At 37.9% G+C, this 19,853-nt stretch overlaps 1 protein-coding gene across 2 annotated transcripts; it reads left to right on the plus strand.

The window, feature by feature from the left end:
• The first annotated feature begins 18,674 nt into the window (after positions 1–18,674).
• Positions 18,675–19,807, plus strand: LOC108089604 (girdin). Of its 2 annotated transcripts, none has more exons than XM_017187962.1 (2): positions 18,675–18,809; positions 18,866–19,807. In XM_017187962.1, exons 1-2 carry the CDS (start codon positions 18,747–18,749, stop codon positions 19,724–19,726), a joined length of 924 nt encoding a protein of 307 aa, XP_017043451.1. In that variant the 5' UTR covers positions 18,675–18,746; the 3' UTR covers positions 19,727–19,807. The 2 variants fall into 2 exon arrangements, with proteins under 2 accessions (XP_017043451.1, XP_017043452.1); XM_017187963.2 differs by having other exon boundaries at positions 18,683–18,809; positions 18,871–19,807.
• The last annotated feature ends 46 nt before the right edge of the window (positions 19,808–19,853 follow it).

A 19,853-nucleotide genomic window follows, 5' to 3' on the forward strand; every position in this document is an offset into this window, starting at 1 on the left:
AAAAGGGGTGCTGCGAGATACGAGCATCTGGCAATGTTAATTATAATTTTCCATTTACACTTCTTTTCAATTTCCCTCGCTCAGGGTGCTCAGCTCAATTAAAAGTGCATTAAGCTACGCTCAGCCAGACACAAGGTTAAGGCAGCCAGCCAAGCCAGCAGATTGCTCTCGAAAGGATTTTTATTCGCCTGATTGCAGTTACTTAATGAAAGTGCATAATTCGACAGGGTCACTGCAGTCAAGGCTGTTGATGTTGAGAGTGGGGGTTTTCTTGAAAGGCCCCTTGAAAATGAAAACATTGATTTTTAGAGGCTGCAGTTATCAGAATCAGAATCAAATGTAGAAAACCAGAAGGTTTTAATACAAACAAAACTATTATTATTATTTGTAATTGGAGGAGAACGATTTTTGTACCTAATATTTTTTTGATTATCTATAAGACACTTTATTCTCAATATTGGAGTAATAAAATTGTTTTTTATTAAACAAAAACTTATTCTGAATTAAAAAAATTAGTTTCAAAAGCCAAGTTTTCCGCAAATATAATAATTTCCCACAAATATGTGAAATCTACATTTTGCACTAAAATTGTTTACGCTTTTTCAAAGTTAAGCCTTGGGATTCATAAGAAGTTTAATCCATAAAAATCGGTTGAAATCTTTAAGCAAAAGCTGTTGGTAAACGGACAAACATGCTTGTTTTATGCCACCTCACCGTTCTTTTTTTACTTTTTTTTTGCTCTCCGAAACGGAAAAGTTTCTTGCATGAAATTTCGCAGAGTACGCATACGCCGTGTGGCCCAAAGCCGATGCGGCATTGAATAAATGAAGACGAGTGCAAGCGACGGCAATGAAGCTGGTCAAAACGAAGCTGCCACTGGCAATGGCGGAAAGTGGATAGCGGATAGTAGATGGTGGAAGGCGGAAGGTGGAAGGTGGAGGAAGGGGGTGTTGCCAGCCATCGTCCAAAACAACCAAAACAACAACAGAGGCGCAAACAACCAGGCGGCTCTCAAGTGCAGAACGCCAAACAAGAGCCGCCAACTGCAAAAGACAGCGAACAGTGAAAAAAGCGCAACCAAGGCATTTTTTAAGCGCATTTCTCTTTTCTTTTTTTTTTTTTTTTGTGTGTATGCTGGGCCATATTTAAATTGATATGCCTGAGATTTTTTGTTCGCTGCGGTTTTGCCCTCCGCTGAACGCAAGGAAAGTTTCGCAGTTTTCCAGCCGTCCCTTCGCGGAAACATTTTAATTTAAATGTTGAAACGTGACAATGGCGTCGAGTCTGAGACTGTGGATATGAGGTTGTCTCATGTGTCGCGCTGTCAGTCAAATTTAACCATATACCCTATGAAAGCCAAGCCAGTGAAGCGCACAGACTTAAAGTCCCTGAGCGTTGCTAAAGATGTTGGCCTAAAAGTTATTATATGCAAAATAAGGAGTTTTGCAGCGTGGATTTTTTGCTTTCATATGCAAATATTATAAAGTTCTTGACGCAAATTATTTTAAGCAACCTGAACATAACAAGTAGGTTTTCAAGATATTTAACAGATATGAAGTTCATTTGAAATGCAATCAAATTGAAATTGCTGGCTGGCTGCAGGGTATTCAGACGATTGGGGTTCTGTTGTCCATGTTTTTGGGCCCCGTGGTCAAAACCCTCGATGTTGTTGAGGATTACCAAGTGGATTACCAGCAATATCCAAAGGGGTCCTTCCCGGCACTCAGTTGACAAACGCGAAGGGGAAAAAAGGCTGAAACGCTGTTAAATTATGCCCGCTCAAAAAGAGTTGAATGACGCGAGGGGACATGGTATGTGGAGACACAATGGGGGGTAGGATGGGTATTGGGATGGGGAAAGGATGGGGTAACAGCGAAGAGCCTGTGGTTACCACAGCTCAAGTGCCAATTAATAAGTTTGCCTTTGGTATGAATGAATGGCAACCCTTGCGGGGAGCCCTCGTCAACCCGTCTGATTGCCGCTGAAGAGTTTGGGACTCGGTATTCGCCGCCAAAAAGGGTGGTGGTCAGCGTTCTCTGCATGAATTATTCAAAGAAAAGGATATTAAAAGCACACAGATCCACACACATCTACATGCGTGTACACATGCACTCGCTCTGTATCCTTTTTATGGGCCCAATCCACTTGACGCTCCAGCGGACGAGGATGCGCCTGAGTAATTGGAAGTTTTTACTGCTGCCTCGTTTGCTTCAATTTCGCGTTCTGACTCTGACTCGGCTTTTTTTCTGCGCCGGGCATTCCCCATCATTGATGAAGCAAATTTTAATGAATAATGTGCGGACACACGCGTTGTGATAAAATATTTACGACCCCTTCATCGGCACTTTTGACCAAGGGAATATTTCGGGTGACTCAGTGGAGGGAATATTACTTGAGGAAGTACGAAACTTATATTTCTTTTTTATTTAATTAAAATTTCAGTAGAGAAATCGTCAATCGAGTTAAGTAAATAATATAAGAGAACTTAATTGTCCTAGAAAATAATATTAAAGTGCATAAAATACATACAACTTTAATATGATCCATTAATTTCATAGTTTATTTTATTTATGAATCAATGTCATAAATCATTTTTCATACACCATTTCAGAATAAACGATGCAGCTCACATTACGGCTCAATAATTTAACCATTGTATTTTCTTATTAATGCATTTCATTAAGAGTCCGTTCTGGATAATTCAATTTATCGGAAGCTCGCGCTCATTTTTATTCAGTATTCCGAAATACAGCCCTTCTTTTGTTTCCTTTCGCTCGATAAGGATTCTTGAGAATTTTCATTCTTCGTTTTCGCATTTCAATTAGCATATCGTTGGTGAAGTGCACTTATATACATACCTACATATAATGCCCGAAAAAATAATAATAAATAATGTAGCGTGGCCCCGCTGAATAAAATGAGAACAAAGTGCCAGTAATATCAGAATTTTCTCGAGCGCATTGTTGCCATTGTTTCGTTGACTGTTGTCTGTTTTTCTTTCACTTCAGCTGAGCTTGTTTCACTTTCCGGCTCTGCCCGTGGGTCTCTGGGTCTACAGGATTCTGGGCAATGTTTCTGCTTCTGTTTTCTGGACCAGGTTTCGCAGCAGTTCTGGCCGTAGCAACATTGTCTGTCTGTTGATTTTCAGTTGGCCATGTTCCACTGCACTTGCACTTGTTGTTCGCCGGCAAATTGTTGTTGTTTCTGCTGCAGTTGCTATCTGCTGTTCCAGCTCCTCCCTCCAGCGTTTAATTCAATGTAAACGTGCTAAAGACCGTTCTGGCCTGGGAAACAACAAATGTTTAAATTGTAGCAAACAAGGCGAGATAGTGTTGCAGCCTTTTGTTCGCCGAGCCGAAGTGGAAACAATGCAACAGTTGCAGGCATCATCAGATGCAATGTCACCATTATATTGAGTTCTCACATGAATGTTGCATACATCGCGGCTCGTCAAACTTTGTATCGATTCGAACAGCAGATACCCAACTGTACCAATTAAATTATTAATAATAAATTAATACTTTAAAATTATAAAATAATTTTTACAAAATGTATTGTGTGTTATGGTTTTTTTGTTATCATAAACAAAGTTATCAAATTTAAAAATTTCAAATTTTCCTAGCTTTCCATTTTATTTTTGCATAACTTCATCATATTCGGATTCTCCATAAAGTTTTACCCATTTTCCTTTATTATCCATTACAAATCTTTTCTGCCTAATTTGTCTAATCTATACCTTAATAATATTAGGCCAAACAACAAGTTTCTGACTCGAAGCTTTACCTTTGCAAAAGCTTTTTGTTCGACTACTTCCCACAATTAGCCTACATGCTCCCTGGCTTAGCCTTGAACTTGTATCGCTTTAGATATTCTTAGCCATTAATTATTTATGAGTTTTGGTGGCTAACACACATGCCGAGGGCACCGATAAGAATTTTCCCCATAAATTATGTTGCTGCCAAAACACGAAAGGTCATTCAATGATAGAGGCCAAACTTTTGGCTAAGTAGTATGGTTGAATGGCTAAAAGTTTTAAGGTTGAACGGTTCTTAACTCAATTCACCCCAAAGGTGCATATGAATTCGTGATATATTTGGGGACTTGTACACAGAAAGAGGTCTAAGATAATAAATTAAACTTGCATGCAGTTTAAGAAATTTTATAAATTTAAACAACCGCGAAATTATTTTTGGAAACCACCTAATTAAGTCTGAGAGTCTATATGCTGGTAATTTGTTATTTACTCCATGTCTAGTCTGATGAAAAATATGCCAAGCAAGCAAACTCAAACAGAACATTCTGTTGGGTTGAAAAAGTTTTGGCGAAGAACAACATCATTAAATCAATATTAAATGAGCAAAGTTTCGAATTTAAATTTCATCAGCCTTGAAGTTAACTAAATGATCACAACTCATATGCGACGGGTGAACCGGAGGGCAAGACTTTTTACAACTTGGCCAAACTTCAGCGGGTGCCGGGTGCTTCGCAACTAAATTAAGTTACCATGGCCCAAGTGAGTACTTGACAAAAAAGTTTTGCTCTGCACTACACGCTTGTCCTGCGTAACTCAGGATATTAATTGAGGGTCAAGTCGTATGCAAAAGAAACGAAGAGGTCGAAAAGTTTTTTGAAAAAGCCTTTAAATAAGAGATACTTTTAAAAACAGGGTTGAATTAAAGTTTAAGGCATTTCAACAAAACTTAATTTGCCAGAAAGTAAATATTTATTATTATTTGAATAATCAGAATCTATTCAAAAGTATATATATGGATAACTACCCCTCCTTTTTTACCTTTTCAAAATATCTTAAAGTTTTGTCCTTACCAAATGATCCCTGCTGTCACGCTTAATAGCATTATTTTCACAACAGACTATCAATTACTTTAAGAAAATAATTAAAGGTCCGTGACATTTTTCCGATTTTCGCCAGTCTCACACATCTTGGGCGGGTTCAATAACAAGCCGGCGGCTCAATTACAGCTCGAGCCTTACAAAAAAAAAAAAAAATAAAGAAAAAAAGGGCGACCAGGCCGTTGACGTTGGGTGAAAACCAGTAAGGCAGCAGCGGCAACTGATCAATTATTCAAACAGCATCGAACTGGGTCATGTCGAACAGCTTGAGGCTGGGGCAGCCACCCCAGAAAAGTGCCGAGGGACTCGTCGGGGTCTCAGGGAATGAAATTCTGCTGATTGAATTGAATTTGGCCAAGGTCGGAATGATTTTGGGATTTCGTATTCCACTGTAATTAAATTTTCCTCCCAAAATCCTTGCCTCAAAAATATTCGCACGGCTTTGGGCCAAACAATTAAGAGGCCGAATTCTTGCTGTGAGACAGCAGACTGGACAGGCGAATAAATGGAGCGAACTGCCTCAATGGCAAATTAAATAACGCGCCTAAAGTTTGTACAATTGATGCGATTTCACGCAACACAGCTCCCGAGGGGTTGTCCGAACCCCTCAAAAATAAAGCGTAAAGAAGGAAAATAGAAAATTCTCTAAAGAGAAAAAAAAACTTTGTGCCGCCACGACACGATAACATTGAATGAAAATTGAAAGCGAAGCCCGCAATGCCAGCAAAATAAAAAGAAAAGCAAATTTGAACAAAAAAATAAAGGAAAAGGCAAAACCGTGTACGAAAATATTTGGTAAACGCTGAAATTAAATGAACCGAAACTGGAAAAGAAAATAATCCGAAATAGACAAACCAGGGAAAAATCAGAATTGAAATGAAAAATCCATGAATACTCGTCGTTGTCCAGACGAAATTGATTAAATCGATTTCTGCCAATGATACTCAAAATAAATTCGTCAAAAGTACTTTAACTTTAATTAAATTGAATAAAATGATTACCTTTAAAACTAAATTAACAAACAGGCAGACGAAATGTTTTCCAAACATTATTATCAAAACAAAGTTAATTTATTTGCTTAAAACTGTTTTAGAGGTTTGACTAATATTATTTAAAACAAATGAATATAAAATAGAATTTCATATATTTACTTTAAATTGCGGAACAAATTCAGCATTCTTCAGGTCGCACTCAACAAATACAACAAAGCAAAAAAGCCAAAAACGAAAGCCTAGTTTGGAAAATAATAGCAAAGCAAATAAAAGGAGAGTGGAAAAAGGCCCCGGGAGGTGGGTACGTTGATGCGTTAAATTTAAACAAATAAACAGCAGCAGACCCAAATAAAAATCGTTTGCAGGCATTGCCCAAATTGACAAACACGAAAACCTGAGCCGCGCCAACTGTGTGTGAGTTTGAATGTGTGTGTGTGTTGTGTGTATGTTTGTGTATGTGTGTTCATAGAAGGTATACACACAGGCGGTGGTATATATAGAGCAGAACATAAAACGCGAAATGTGTGCTTCTGGGTCAAAGACACGGGCGGCTAAGCAAACAAACCGACTCACAGACAGATGTAATGGAACAGCCTAGACGAGGACTTGCATAATTTAAATGTGGATGTGCGGTTTGGTTAGCGCCTGGAGATGTGCCACACCCACACTAATGCATAAGGAGAAAATTCCTTTGAAATACAAAAAAAAGTGATTGAATTTATTTACATTTATATTAGGTTAAATAAATATTGTAATCACAAGTTTTTGTTTTATTTACAATTATTTTAAATTATTAATTATTATTTATTGTTTTTATTTTTTAAATTATAAATAACTATACTAAACTATAACTAAAATAACTATTTATTTACTAATTTTTAAATGAGATATTCTTAATAATAAACAATAAGTAATACATTTCGTTTTCAATGTGTATTTAAACAATTATATCGCTTAGAGTTCAATGACAATAAGATTAGATTTCTTTTTTAATAAAAGCTATTGCTAAAGCTTATTGGTTAAGCTATTTAATATACAAAATCTTAAAGCATTTATTTTCATATTTTATTTATTTTTCTCAGTGTGCGCATCAACACTAGTTGGCGAAAGGAAACAGCCACTCAAAGTGTTGTTGCGGGCACCAGCTGCCAGATCCTTGGGCTTAGAGCTTAGCCGAATCTCCCGCTCTTTTTATCTCTCTATGTCTGCGTGTTGATAATGAGCCATTCCACCAGCGTGGGTGTATGTGTGTGTGTGTGTGCGTGTGTGTTTGTGGGCAAGTGGGCGGATACTTATCGCATATGTGTTCTGTGTGGGCCGCAGGAATTTATAGCCTACTTTATGGCTTACTAATGAACTTTCAACTCCACGCCTGAAAAAGCAACTTTTCCGGGTTGCTCGGCGTCTATTATATATGTATAAGAATATCTGGGTAACCCACTAATGGATTTCATCCACTGCCTGACCTTGAATACTTTAAAGTTTCGGGGTGAATCGATTGGGAAAACAATTTGTAGGCAGGCAGGAAAGACGTTTATCTATCGTTGCTACCGGAACAGATCTAGTTTGAGTTTTTTTTGTTTTCTGCACAATTTTTCCCAAATTTTTTCAGTTGTCCAGCCTCCATAAATCGCTCAAACATGGCAAGCAAAGTAAAACAAATTGAAAGGGGAATGGGGCTTGGCGAACAAAAAAAAAAAAGAGAAATAGCAAACAAAACAAAGAACGAGAGAAATGGAAATGAAAAGCTCACAAAATGGAGTCGTAAAGCAAATGGAGCGGACACACATACACAGACGCTCGCTTTCCGTTAGCCTTTGCATGCATATGCACGCGTATTTATGATGCACCCGCCACGCCCACTAAAAGGGCGGACGCCCCAGGGGAATGAACAGATTTCATCGCACAACTCAGTCGAACTAACTTGAATTTTATTTTGAACAGTTGAAATTGTTCTCTGCAGTTCAGCTGGTAAAATTATCAAAGAAATACACATGAATATTAGTTTAGTACGAGAATAAAGCAACGTTTTTGCATATAAAACTGTTTAAAGTTCACATTTCACATTACGCATACGACATGTAGGCCAAGAACTTTGCACACCAAATTAAAAGAAAATATCTACCTATATATAATAGTACCTCAATTTTTTCCACTCTCAACTGATTTTGATCAACGTCCCATCTGCAATTATATTCACATCAATGTTGACAGGCGAAAGCTTAGAAAATATTCAGGCTCGTGCACTGCCTAAAGGAAAATAATTACATTTAATTAACAAATATTAAAAGAAAGAAAACAGTATGCACAAGCCAAAAAATAAATTAATTGAAGCTTGTCAAAGTTGAAGAGCCAGGCGCAGATAAAATTGTCGACTCATTAAAAGGCAATTTCTCTCCATTAGACATGGGCGGAACGCACAGGACATGCAGGACTAAATGGCAGCAAGGAGGAGGACTGAAAACACCAAGAATCAAGAATCGAGAATCGAAACAAAACGAAACGAAAGGCAAACAAGCAAAAGACAAACACTCATGGGCTCTGTTTCACTTTAGCCTACTGCTTTCTGCTCTCAAACCGAAAATCGATAGCGGGCAAATTTTTATTTATAGTCCTTAGAACCCCGTCCCTGTTTTTTTTTTTTTTTTTTTTTTTTTTTTTGTGTTTTGCTTCGCCCAAAGGCAAGTTCTGGCCAAGGGGCAAGCATTGGCCATTTCTGCTTTGGGCCCGAACTTGCCTCCGGACGGGTTTTTCATTTGACTTGGCTTGCAGTTCAAAGGCTCGCCGACTGCTTCTGATTCCATTTCGAGGTCACCACCATCACCACCATCGCCACACCAACCCAACCGCCTTGTCCTGTCAAGTGCCACTTAGACTCATGTGTGTGTGCGTGCGCTCCTTTCAGAGGTCCTTTCAATGGGGTATTTTCTATATTTTTTTAGCACGAGTGGGGCAAGAAAAATCGAGCATTAAGTCGATAACTGGGCGATTAGTTAAGTTTTTGTGTCGGTAGGCTGAAAGTTTGATGGCAGGACCGCCTCCTGTCAATATTCATTTATTACTTGTCGAATTTCGAAGTAAAGAAACACAAAACAGAAACTGTGGAGCAGTACTAAGACAAACTTTGCCGAACGAACTGTTGGTCAAAAGGAAAAATCTAAGTGGTTGGGGAATTCCGAAACAGACCAGAGGTTTTCCTTTCCTTTCAAGAAAATGAAAGAATTCCATTTCGATGCTAAAACGATTTAAATAAGCCAACGAAAAGTGTTGGGAAATCAATCACTAAAACATCACAAGGCTTTGGTTTCCACAACCGACCTCAAATAAATGTTACAAAAACATAAAAGCTTTGCTCCCTTGGCACTGAGCCGAATTTATACGCTTTACAAATCAAGCCAGCATGCGGCAATGAAAAATAAATAAATTCTCCTCCCTGGGCGGTCCCCAAAAGAGCTGCGCACTATTCGACTTGGGATGGTCCATATTCGGTTGGCCAACATGTAATACACTCAATTAGGCCAATTCCGTGGACCATATTTATGACCTCAAATATTTTTATGCCAAAAAAAAAAAAAAGAAACGTTGTCAAGAGGGAAAGCTGACCGCCATAAACTATAGGGGAGCAGCATTCTGGCAGCATTCGAAGGGCTATAAAAATCGAAGCCATATAAATGAGCCCGCAGAGCGGAAGTGGCAAAAGAAAATACTTGTAACTTTAGCCGGACAAATTCTGACTCCCGCTGCACTCGGGTGTCGTCCACTTGGACAAACTGATTAATTGCCACTTGACGAGATGGAAAAGAAGCTGTACAACAATGAGGAGGAAGCCCGCGAGTCCTGAGTCCCCTAATACCGAAATTCCCACGCTCCAGTTGCTGTCGACCTTTCTTTCGTCCACATTTTTTTTGCTCCTTTTTCCTATGCAAATTACAATTTTGTCGGCGGACCGCGCTTTGGTCGCTTTATGCTGGCAGCGACAAAAGTTGAAATAAATTTAATTATTTGTTGGACCCGCAATGCGGTAGCTTTTCCCCAGCACCATAGATTGGCATTCATTTTGTTGTCCTCTCCTCTCCTTTTTTTTTGTTGTTGGTGATTCTCGGTGGCTGTTGAGACTCGGATAAGCTGAGCTTAGGCAAAAAATAATGACAAATTAAAAAAAGTGTCACTTAAATAAGAACATAATCTAAGTGTATTTTCTAGAATATTTATAAGGCGATAAATTCGGGGTTGTTTATGGCTATTTTATTATAAAACATAAGTAAATAAAGCGTGAATTAATTTAAACAAAGCCTTAGATAGTTTTTACTTTTACTCACTCTGTAATATATTTCTTTATTTTTTTATTTCTTTATGGGGTGAAAATTCATTTAATAATTCTAAGCAAACATTACATAACGGAAGAAGTTTTGGTTGTTTTTAATTTATACTTTTCTATTTCATGTTTACAATTTAATATTTCATTTGACTAAAACCAATTAAATTTCATAAGATTTAGTCTCCCCAAAAACTCGTTTCCCAATGCCATCACATTTGGGTTAATCGAATTACGAAAACCCCTTAAATGCCACTGCAAATTGCGTAATGACAAATTTGATTTCCATTCAGCTCGTCCTTGGTCCTTCGAAAACATTGTCATTGTCCGACAACGGGCTTAATGTGATCCGCATAATGAGCAACTTGAACTGCATTTCCGCCGCAAAACTCATCGCTTTGAATGGCCAACTCATTTATATGGCTTAGGCAAAAGCGAATGGCCGTCGTGACAAATGACATGCAATTTTCAAGCCCAACAAAAATGCAATTAAAACGAGCAGTTAGCCAGAGGCCAAAGGATTCTTTACAAAAAAAAAAAAAACACACACACACACCAAAATGTGGGAGCAGCTTCAAAAGGACTTAAACAGTTTCGTTGCCCGGGCAAAAAGGTGGCCACAAAGCCATGTTAGAAACATGGCCCAAAGGGAGGGGAAAACTGAACTGCGACAGCACCAACATGTGGCTGCAGTTTTTCTTTTCTATTCTTTATTTTTTATTCGGCTTGGACAATGGCGTTGCCTGGATTTTCATGTCAGTCCAAAGCTGAGCCGCAAACAAAGCGTTGGGCAGGCGGGCAGACCAAGTGCGATAAATCCTCCAGAAACACAACACTCAAATACAAACAGGGTGGAGTCGGGCCACGAATCCAGCAAATATATATACATATACTTAAAAACACTTATAGAAAAAAAGAAAAAAAAACGGGTCGCCTATCCAATTTCGTGCAGTTTTTTCGCCAGCGGTTAAATTGTATTAAAAATCAATTTGCAGAGCCTTCATGGGAATTCGATTTTTCCTGACCGAAAATGCCTCAGGATCAATTGGATTTTCTGGGGAAAAGTTATTAAAGCGTTTCCATCTTTGCCACACATCGCAAAGAACCGATTAAAAATGTATTTACGAAAATGTATTTTTACAAAAATTATTTATTTATATTGGCACAGTATATTGATATTGAATTCCAAGGTTTAAAACAAAATAGTGGCTGGGTTGAAATTGTTACGAATAATGGAAATCCGAGAACTTTTACACGTGAGCAAATGAGCTAAAAAAAAAACAGGCACGTGATGTGGGCTTGCTATTTATGTGCAATGATTTAAATTAATTGCACAACATATTATCGAAAGCATGTATATGAAATCTGTTGTCACATTCAGTAAATATGTAATAGACATTACAATTTATATATAGATAAATTTTATCGTTGATGGAAATTGATAGCCATAGGCCACCGATAAAACCGCAAACAGAACCGCAAACAGGCCAAAAGACGAAGGCCCAGAACCACCTACTGAATTCACATCCCGCAGCTCCTCCTCCTTTTAACCCTCTCTGGATATCCTGGCCAGCATTTCAGCCCTTTGCCAGCGGATTGGCCAGCTCGCATGAACAATGCAAATTGAATTCCAATGACGAGCTATCAATGATGCGTGGCTGAAATTTGCAATTCGTGTTTTGTCGCTCAGCCGGAAACAATCACAGAGCAAAATAGCAATCAAAACTGAAAAACCGACTACTTTTGACCGACAACGGCGATTACAACAGATATTTAAAGCAGAAACAAATATTTGTGGCAGGATAGGTTTCCACTCATATTTAAAATCAAATTTTATTATATTTATCAGTGCGCTTAATTAAAAATATTTAAAATTAGCAAATTAAAAAACATTTGATTTAATTTTCTTTAGCTGAGGAAAAATTAATTTCTAGAGCCAAGTCAAAAATCAAAACTTTTACTTTTTTTGTTAGGAAACTCTTGTAAAGTAAAATATGTAGATGGACTAGACTCTCGTATGATAAAATATCTACTTTAATGGTTCTAAAAAATATGATGTTTAATTTATACTTTAGGTCACAGATATGAATATATCTCCATAAACAAGCCCCCCACTCAAAATGCTGAAAAATCAATACATGTAGACCAACACCAAAAAATTCTAATTTGCATAGGTAAATATTATATATTCGAAAGCCCACAAAGAAGGTCACAAATGTTCGCCCGCCTGGCATATATAAATAGAAAAGCAGAACTCATTAGCAAATATTTGGGCCACTCACCCACCTGAAAAATGTAAAAAAAAAAACACTTAACACTAGGCCGCAGGTGGATGTGGATGTAGAAGAGGCCTAAAGGACGAAAGACAGCAGCAGCCGTAAAGCCGCAAAACCCGAAAAGGTCGAAACGAAGTTGGGCAAATCGTTTATAAATCGCTTAGTCGGCAATGCCATTGGCAATGGTTAGATGGAAAGGTGGCCAGGTGGCCAGGTGGCTGGGAAGTTGGTAAGTGGGCTGGTTGGCAGCTGGGCAACCGCAAAAGCGGGAAGCCTGAATGGGAATAAATGAAAGCGATTCCCAATCCAATGGATAGCTACGTTTCCGGTCGGAGCGACGGCAAAGGGTGAATAATTTCCCATATCCGCTGCATGCTGATCCCGTTTCCGGTTCTCCGGTTCTCCGGCGCGCATATCCTTTGGCGTTGCGACAATGAGACAAAGTTGCTGCTGCCTCCATCGGATTTGAACGCAGTAAACTTTCCACTCACGAATACGAATGTGTGTTTGCTTTGGTTGGCACCGCATGGCGCAAAATACCGGAGCCCCCAAGCCAAAAAAAAAAAAAAAAACAAAATCCGTCTTCCGTTCTCCAACCTTTGCCAAAAAATTCAAACGGAACGGCGTGCCTGTAATTGCGGCCCATTGTCTATTCCAAATGACTGACTTTGAGGTAGGTCCAATGCAAACACGACCCTGGACTTTCTCTTTGTACTCGGCGAAATTTACGAAATTTCTTGAGGGCTCATCGTTCAACTTGAAAAGGGATTTGTAGTTGAATGGGAACACTTTCTGGCCTGGCTTTCAACTTACTTTCTTCACGCGTGTTCGAGTTCGAATAAAGAGAGAGTTAAAACTTGTATGAGTTGCAGGGGAAGTTCTCTGTTGGCCAAGTTGCCTGGGGGTTGGTAAAACATGTTCAATGGGGTAGGAAACCCGGTATTATCCTTTCGGTTGCAAGGTAAATATCCCTGACTGTTTTTGAATAATCTTCAAGACCTTTGTTGTATTTTTATTTATCAACAAATTCGAAATCTGCAGAATTATACCTTATGTTTCTAAGAGAAAAAAATTAACCACTCTCATGTTTCTGATAAAATCATCAAACATAACATTTTTATAACTTAAAAACAAAAATTTAATTTTTTAACTGTTAGAAAAAATATATAGATATAGTAGATGTTAGAAGTAATTAGTCAGAAATTGAATTTTAAAATATATATATTTGTATAAAAGACCTTTTTATGGTAACATGTGGCAAGCAAACATCCTGTATGATCAAACCAATGAGGTCTTAGTAAACATTATTAAATTTATAAACAAATAATTTTTCCTTTTATATTTTATATTAAGGTACATTTCTCAGATATAAAATATGTCATCTGTATTACAAAATCAAAATCTTCAAAATAGGGGTACAATTCTATATCGCCTTTTTTATACTCTTAAGAACTTTAAGAATTCGTGCAAATATTGCATTACCTGCCAATCGCTCTGGTTTTCTTAACAAACAATTTTCCTTGATTAAATTTTAATAATAAATGCGGTCACCTCTTTAAAACAACTTTACAGCCAATGACCCACATTCCGATGTTGCAATGGGGAAAAATACTCGGCTGGCTGGCTTAAATCTAACAGATTTCGACTAACAGCTAAAAGTTTTTAGCCGCTTTAAGAAGGAATGAATAACGGCAACACAACTTTTGTTATCCGAGGACAATGTCTGGGGGTTTTGGCAACAAAATAACGTAAACAGTGGGCTGTGGGTTGTGGGTGGGCCACACGCACAAAAGTAGGCTTCATTCTAACACTTAACATGCTCGTTAAATGTCAAGCGGAAAGTTGCTGGAAAGTCAATGACCAGCAGAGGATTTTCCAGCACCACCACCCAACCACCTCCTTCTCACCGACGTCCGCGAAAAACAAAATGTGTAAAAAATGTAATAACAATAGCAAAAGTTTGTTTTTCGGAGTTGAATGAGCGCACTTAGTTAGTGCACGAAGGGTTTTTCATGGTGTTGAATACGAATTCCATTGCACTCTTCGCCAGTGAAAAGTCCTCCTCAGGATTTTCCCTGCTCGTTTCGTGACGTGTCCCAGGCCGTGGAAAAACAAAAAGAAAATGTGATAAATTTTCGCGTCCGCTGGGAGAAATGTGGAGCACCAACACACACACAATCATTTTTGTGCGGCTTGGCTTGTTATGCGCGGTGGAGAAATGCAATTACAATGCCTGATTTTATATTATTCACGATTCCCTTGGCGACACTCATTATTTATTTCCTGTCAATCTGTCCATCAACACATTAACTAAACACACACTCTCCACCTACGGGGAATTGAATCAAAGGATAACAAAGTCATAGCCAAAAAATACAATGGCCCACGGAATTGTGAGGGAAAAATTAAATTACACATTTAACCATCGCCATGCAAACGTTTCGTCTGAATAATAGAAAGGGAAAGCTGAAATACCTGCCATGTTTCTGGCGCATCGTAAAAGTGCCGAGATCCAAACCGCACTCAAAGAAATTATGCGAAAACAAAACTGCCGGGTTAGGGAAAATTCGCACGATGCGGGGGAAACAAAACAGCGTCTCACGAAAAAGGGAAAATGCGGAAAAAGGGCAATCCTACCAAAACACACACACACACTCGCAATGTGGGGGGGAAATCATAAAAAGAAAGGCGCGATGCCAGCGACGCGAATGAGCAAACAGCCTTAATAAAAATTTCATTTCCTTAATCAAATGCATTATCAAATTACAAAAACAAAGGCAACGTCCTCGGAGATACCAGGCGTGCTGGCATAAAAGGAAAACGGAACTTCGCTCTGCGGTTGGGATGAAAAAAAGGGATAAAAGTTCCACCTGCCCGATGACAGCCGACAACGCATATCCTCGATTGGCATTGCCATGTGAAAAGCTCAGCCCATTCAAGTCGAGCAAATAGTGCCAAAGTGTGGGAAAGATATAGCATTAGTTGCTCACTAGATTCAGGCCAGATATTTAACTCGATTAAGAAGAATGTAAAAGATTAAAGTACTAGGGAAAACTTGTAAACTTGTTTTCTTTGTTTATTTTGTCAGTCAAAAAAGTTTTGTAAAAAATACCTTTTTCCCAAAAAATGGTAACTATTTTGCCTAAAATACAATATAAGTGAACAAGATTTCTTATCAAACAAATATAACATTTCGTGGGATAATTTAGGGGTAACAGAGATTGCGTTAATGAACGTTCTCTTCTATTGTTGAGCTAACACTTATATCTAACTTTTTTATTTAACATTATTTTTTCTTTTATCAATTGCGTCTAAATTTGTAAAAGGTTGATACGCACTAGTTAATTTGGGTATCAAAGTTTTCTTTATTCCTTTTTACGTCAGCGAACTTAGGCATAGTTTGTGTGAAATTCTAAGTTGCCACTGGTTCCAACCCAGCCGTCATTACCACCCACTTAGTAGTCCCGACGAGGCTTTGAATTTATAAATGCACAACCCACAATTCCGGCGATGTTCTCCAATTTTACCCATTTTTCCAGGAGGTTATGGGGGACGGGGGAAAGGGGAGCTTCGAGTCTGGCGCTCGGTCGTTCAGCCAACCAATAAACACGACGCTTATTTCGTTATAAGCTAAAAAGTCAATGATTGCATTTGCATTCTGTTAGATTTCTGCATCGAAATTATGCCAACGTCTGGCCCTGGCTCTTCAGCAATCACCTCCCCGTCCCGCTCTATTTGTGCACACTGAAACAAATTCTACCATTATTTATATATATCACACGTACATTTTTAGAATTATTTTAGAAGACGGTATAATTATAGATTTTCTAAGGTTTTGTTTTCTCTAAAAATGTAATAGGTTAAAAAAAAAAATAATAATAGCATAAATAACACTTCAGTTGACTTTCTAACTATTTAAGTTATAAACAAAAAATCCTTTGGTAAGGCTATTTAATTATTAAGGAATTAAGAATATTCCTTGCTAAAAAACCCTAGATTTTATATAATTATCTTTGGCTTAATAATTATCAATTAAAAATTATTGGTATAATAGTACTGTAGTGTAGTATGGTATAGTACATATAATCCAAGTGTGCTGGCCGTCTGTTTAGCCTGTCGCTGCCGGAAGGACGATGGACGGGTGGAGGGTGGCTGAAGGTCCTGGGAGCTTCAGGGAGTGGGGATTGTTACTGGGTGGGGGGTTGCAGCTCGGCCAGGCAGCTTGGCAACCTCGGTAAGTGCAAAGGCCTTTTGCGTGGCAAGGAAATTAGAAATGGAAATTATTATCGTAATTCGTAATGTTGCTGCTGCTGCCTTAGTTGATGTTGTTGTTGTAGCAATTGTTGTTGTTGTTGTTGTTGTTATTGCTGTTTTTGTCTGTTGCTGTTGCTGTCATGTAATTACACAGCACCCAAACAACCCGAAGAGCCGAGAGTCGAGAGCGTTGATTGTTGTTATTAGAAGTAGTTTGCTGCTGCTCTTCTGCTTGGATCCACTCTTGTTTTTGTTGCCCCGGCGAACCGTGGAGACTTCCTCCTTCTGCCGCCGGATCCGAACGGCTTCCTTTGGCCTCCATTCGAGGGGAATTTATGTGGCGGAAGCCCCCAAATGCGGAATGTGGTGCAAAATTCGACTTTAGTTTGGACTTTCAAGGGGACCAAGTTGTCGTTGAAAGTCGGCAAGCAGTTATCTTCACAGAAAAGTTGTGTAGGAAAATCACTTTTATGTACAATTTACTTTCCTGAAAGTCAAAACAAGATCTTAATTTACCAGTTACCTTAAAAAAATATTTTTAAAAAATTATATCAAAATGTATTTATTTTGAGGCACAAGAATTAAGTAATTAATATACATTGTTAATGTCTATTTAAGAAATCTAATCATGTTGTTTTATTTTCCTAAAAATAATATAACAATTATCTGTGTCTGTTGAAATTTTATTTAAAGAATTTACTCTTATTAAGATCGACTAAAATTTTAATAAATTGCAAAAGTAACACAAGTTGTTGATAAGTTATTGATAACAAAGTTAATTGCAATTTAAGCTCCTACGGCTTTCTAGCTGGCCTTCGGTTCATTGGCCCCGTTTATTATATTATCGAGGGTAACTCCCCTTTTGAGCCATCGCTGCACAAAAGGTTAATAGTCGCCCAGGGACAATGACATTGCGTCGAAGGGAGAGCGGGACTGAAGGAGTTGAAAAGACGGCAGGACGAGGACGAGGACGAGGACTGCTATAAATGTGTAGGCAAAGTGCGAACTGCAGGCAATCGATAAAAGTGGCTTCATATGCAATCGGGTGGGCCCGAAAACAGGGCCAAGCACTTCCGCTATCTATGCAAAGGAAGGCATTCGAAAATGGGGGCGTGGTCGGGTGTTTGGTAGTGCAGCCGAGTTTTCCTAACGCTTCCGCTTCGGATCGTTGTGCAACGCGCTTTCCACCACTTCCTTAAGCCCCTAAAAATTAAAGGAGGGGGTAAATAAAATAAATTTAATTGCCTACTTTGTTGTTGGACCAGATTCCGGGTTGTCGTTTTAACTTAACCTGTTTTCCCGTCTACTTTTCCGCTTGCGAAATGGAACATGATGCTACAGCGGGAAACTGCCGAAAAGAACGTGGGTAAGGAATAAATAAATTTGCATTTGGCCGAAGCCAATCGGCCCCGTTTTCAAAAGCTTTATCTCTGGCTTTCATTTCCAGGCGGATTCCGTCTAATTGATTCAATTTGTATTCATTTTGGGCTCTCGGCAAATGCCGAATTTTCTCAGCTGCTGGATTTGTAATTAAAGAAAAACCAAATTTTGATATTAAATCATTTACATTTAAATAGATACAATTTTCATGAGCCAAAAAAAAGACAAAAAAAAATACCAAAAAACATTGTTGAAATGAAGAAAATATGTAAAATCGAAAAATGTAAAATCAATTTTCGCAATGTAAAATCAATTTTTGCAATCTTCTGTCAAGAATAATTTTAGGAAAGTACCTTATTGGATTTTAAACTGCTAACCTGGCTTTTGATTAGATAGAAAATTTACTCACCCTTGCCAAGGGTATATTGATTTCAGAAATTCGCACGGTATACAGCAATTATTTCAGAAAAAAAAAATTTAATAAAAATGTATATTCCAAAACCTTAGAAAGACTATTTTACTCAACACTTGTAATTCCAACTGAAAGCGCCTACAAACTTCGGCTAGTTGAACAACACTTCATTTTGTGTAACTGTATCAATAAATGTGCGAAGAGTAATTTTGTATTTAGTTTGCATTTGGCTGCCAATCGCTGCAGTTTATGTTTTCTCGCTCATTATGAACTCGAAAAGAAAAAGTATACTGTATTACAGCTCCGATGATGATTCTTCCTCTGAAAAGGTAAGCGACTAAAATGTTTCTCTTTTTAAATAAGGTAAATTGTTTCCTATTTTAAGGCCAGTAATTGCAACTGCAATGATCTGGAAACGAAAATTGACACAAAAATGCTTGAACTTGAAAATAAGTTGAAAAGGTCGGAAATTGATTTATTGCTGGCTAACGAAAAGATTGCAATGTTCGACGAAAAAATTAAGGACAAAAACGACATAATAGAGGCACTAATATTGTCAAATAACCTGTATAGATTTGAGAACAAGGAAAAGATTGATAATCAGGCAAGCAAAATAAAAACGATGGAGGAGCAGTTGTGCAAAATAAAGCAAGAAAAAATAAAACTAGGCCAGGAAAACAAGAAATTAATGAAGCAACCTAATGAATCTGCCTCCCTAATAGCTTCTTTGAGGGCCCAAATAAATGAAATGGGTGCAAAGAAAAATAAAGATCTTGTTTCTCTCAGAGCCCAAATAAAAGAAAATTGTAAAAAAGAAACGCAGCAAAAAGTGCTGATCGTTTCTCTGAAAAACCAAATAAAAGAAAATTGTGAAAAAGAAAGGGAACAAAAAATTCTTATAGCTTCTTTGAGAACCAAAATAAATGAAATAGGTGCGAAGAAAAATAAAGATCTGGCTTCTCTCAATGCCGAGATAAAGGAGAAAGACAAAATAATAACAGAAAATAAAGCACTTATACAACATCTTGAAAATCAGATAAGGGGAAAAGATGATCAGACAACCCTTTTGGAATTGGGAGCGGGATTGGAAACTTTAAGAATGAAGGAGAAGGACGATCTTCTAGAAGAACAAGCAGCTACCATATTAAAACTAAAATCCTATCAAGAGAAACAGGAGGAAAACGAACAGCTTATCTCGTCCCTTAGGGCTAACATTAATGAAATTTATAATCAATTCATACCCTGAAAAAATCTTTTCCTGTATTACTATGTATGTATTATGAAATAATATTATATGAAATAAAAAATAAGCGAAACAAAAAGCAAACTTATTATGCTCCTTGCAAAGAGTATACAAAATATTTTATTATCCA

The sequence above is a fragment of the Drosophila ficusphila genome, unplaced genomic scaffold (genome assembly GCF_018152265.1).
Source record: "Drosophila ficusphila isolate 14025-0441.05 unplaced genomic scaffold, ASM1815226v1 contig_286, whole genome shotgun sequence".
In the NCBI taxonomy this organism is placed as follows: domain Eukaryota; kingdom Metazoa; phylum Arthropoda; class Insecta; order Diptera; family Drosophilidae; genus Drosophila; species Drosophila ficusphila.

Coding starts and splice junctions, on each gene's coding strand:
- LOC108089604 (XM_017187962.1), top strand. CDS start 18,747: ATGAACTCGAAAAGAAAAAGTATACTGTATTACAGCTCCGATGATGAT. Junction 18,810..18,865: donor ATGATTCTTCCTCTGAAAAG/GTAAGCGACTAA, acceptor TCCTATTTTAAG/GCCAGTAATTGCAACTGCAA.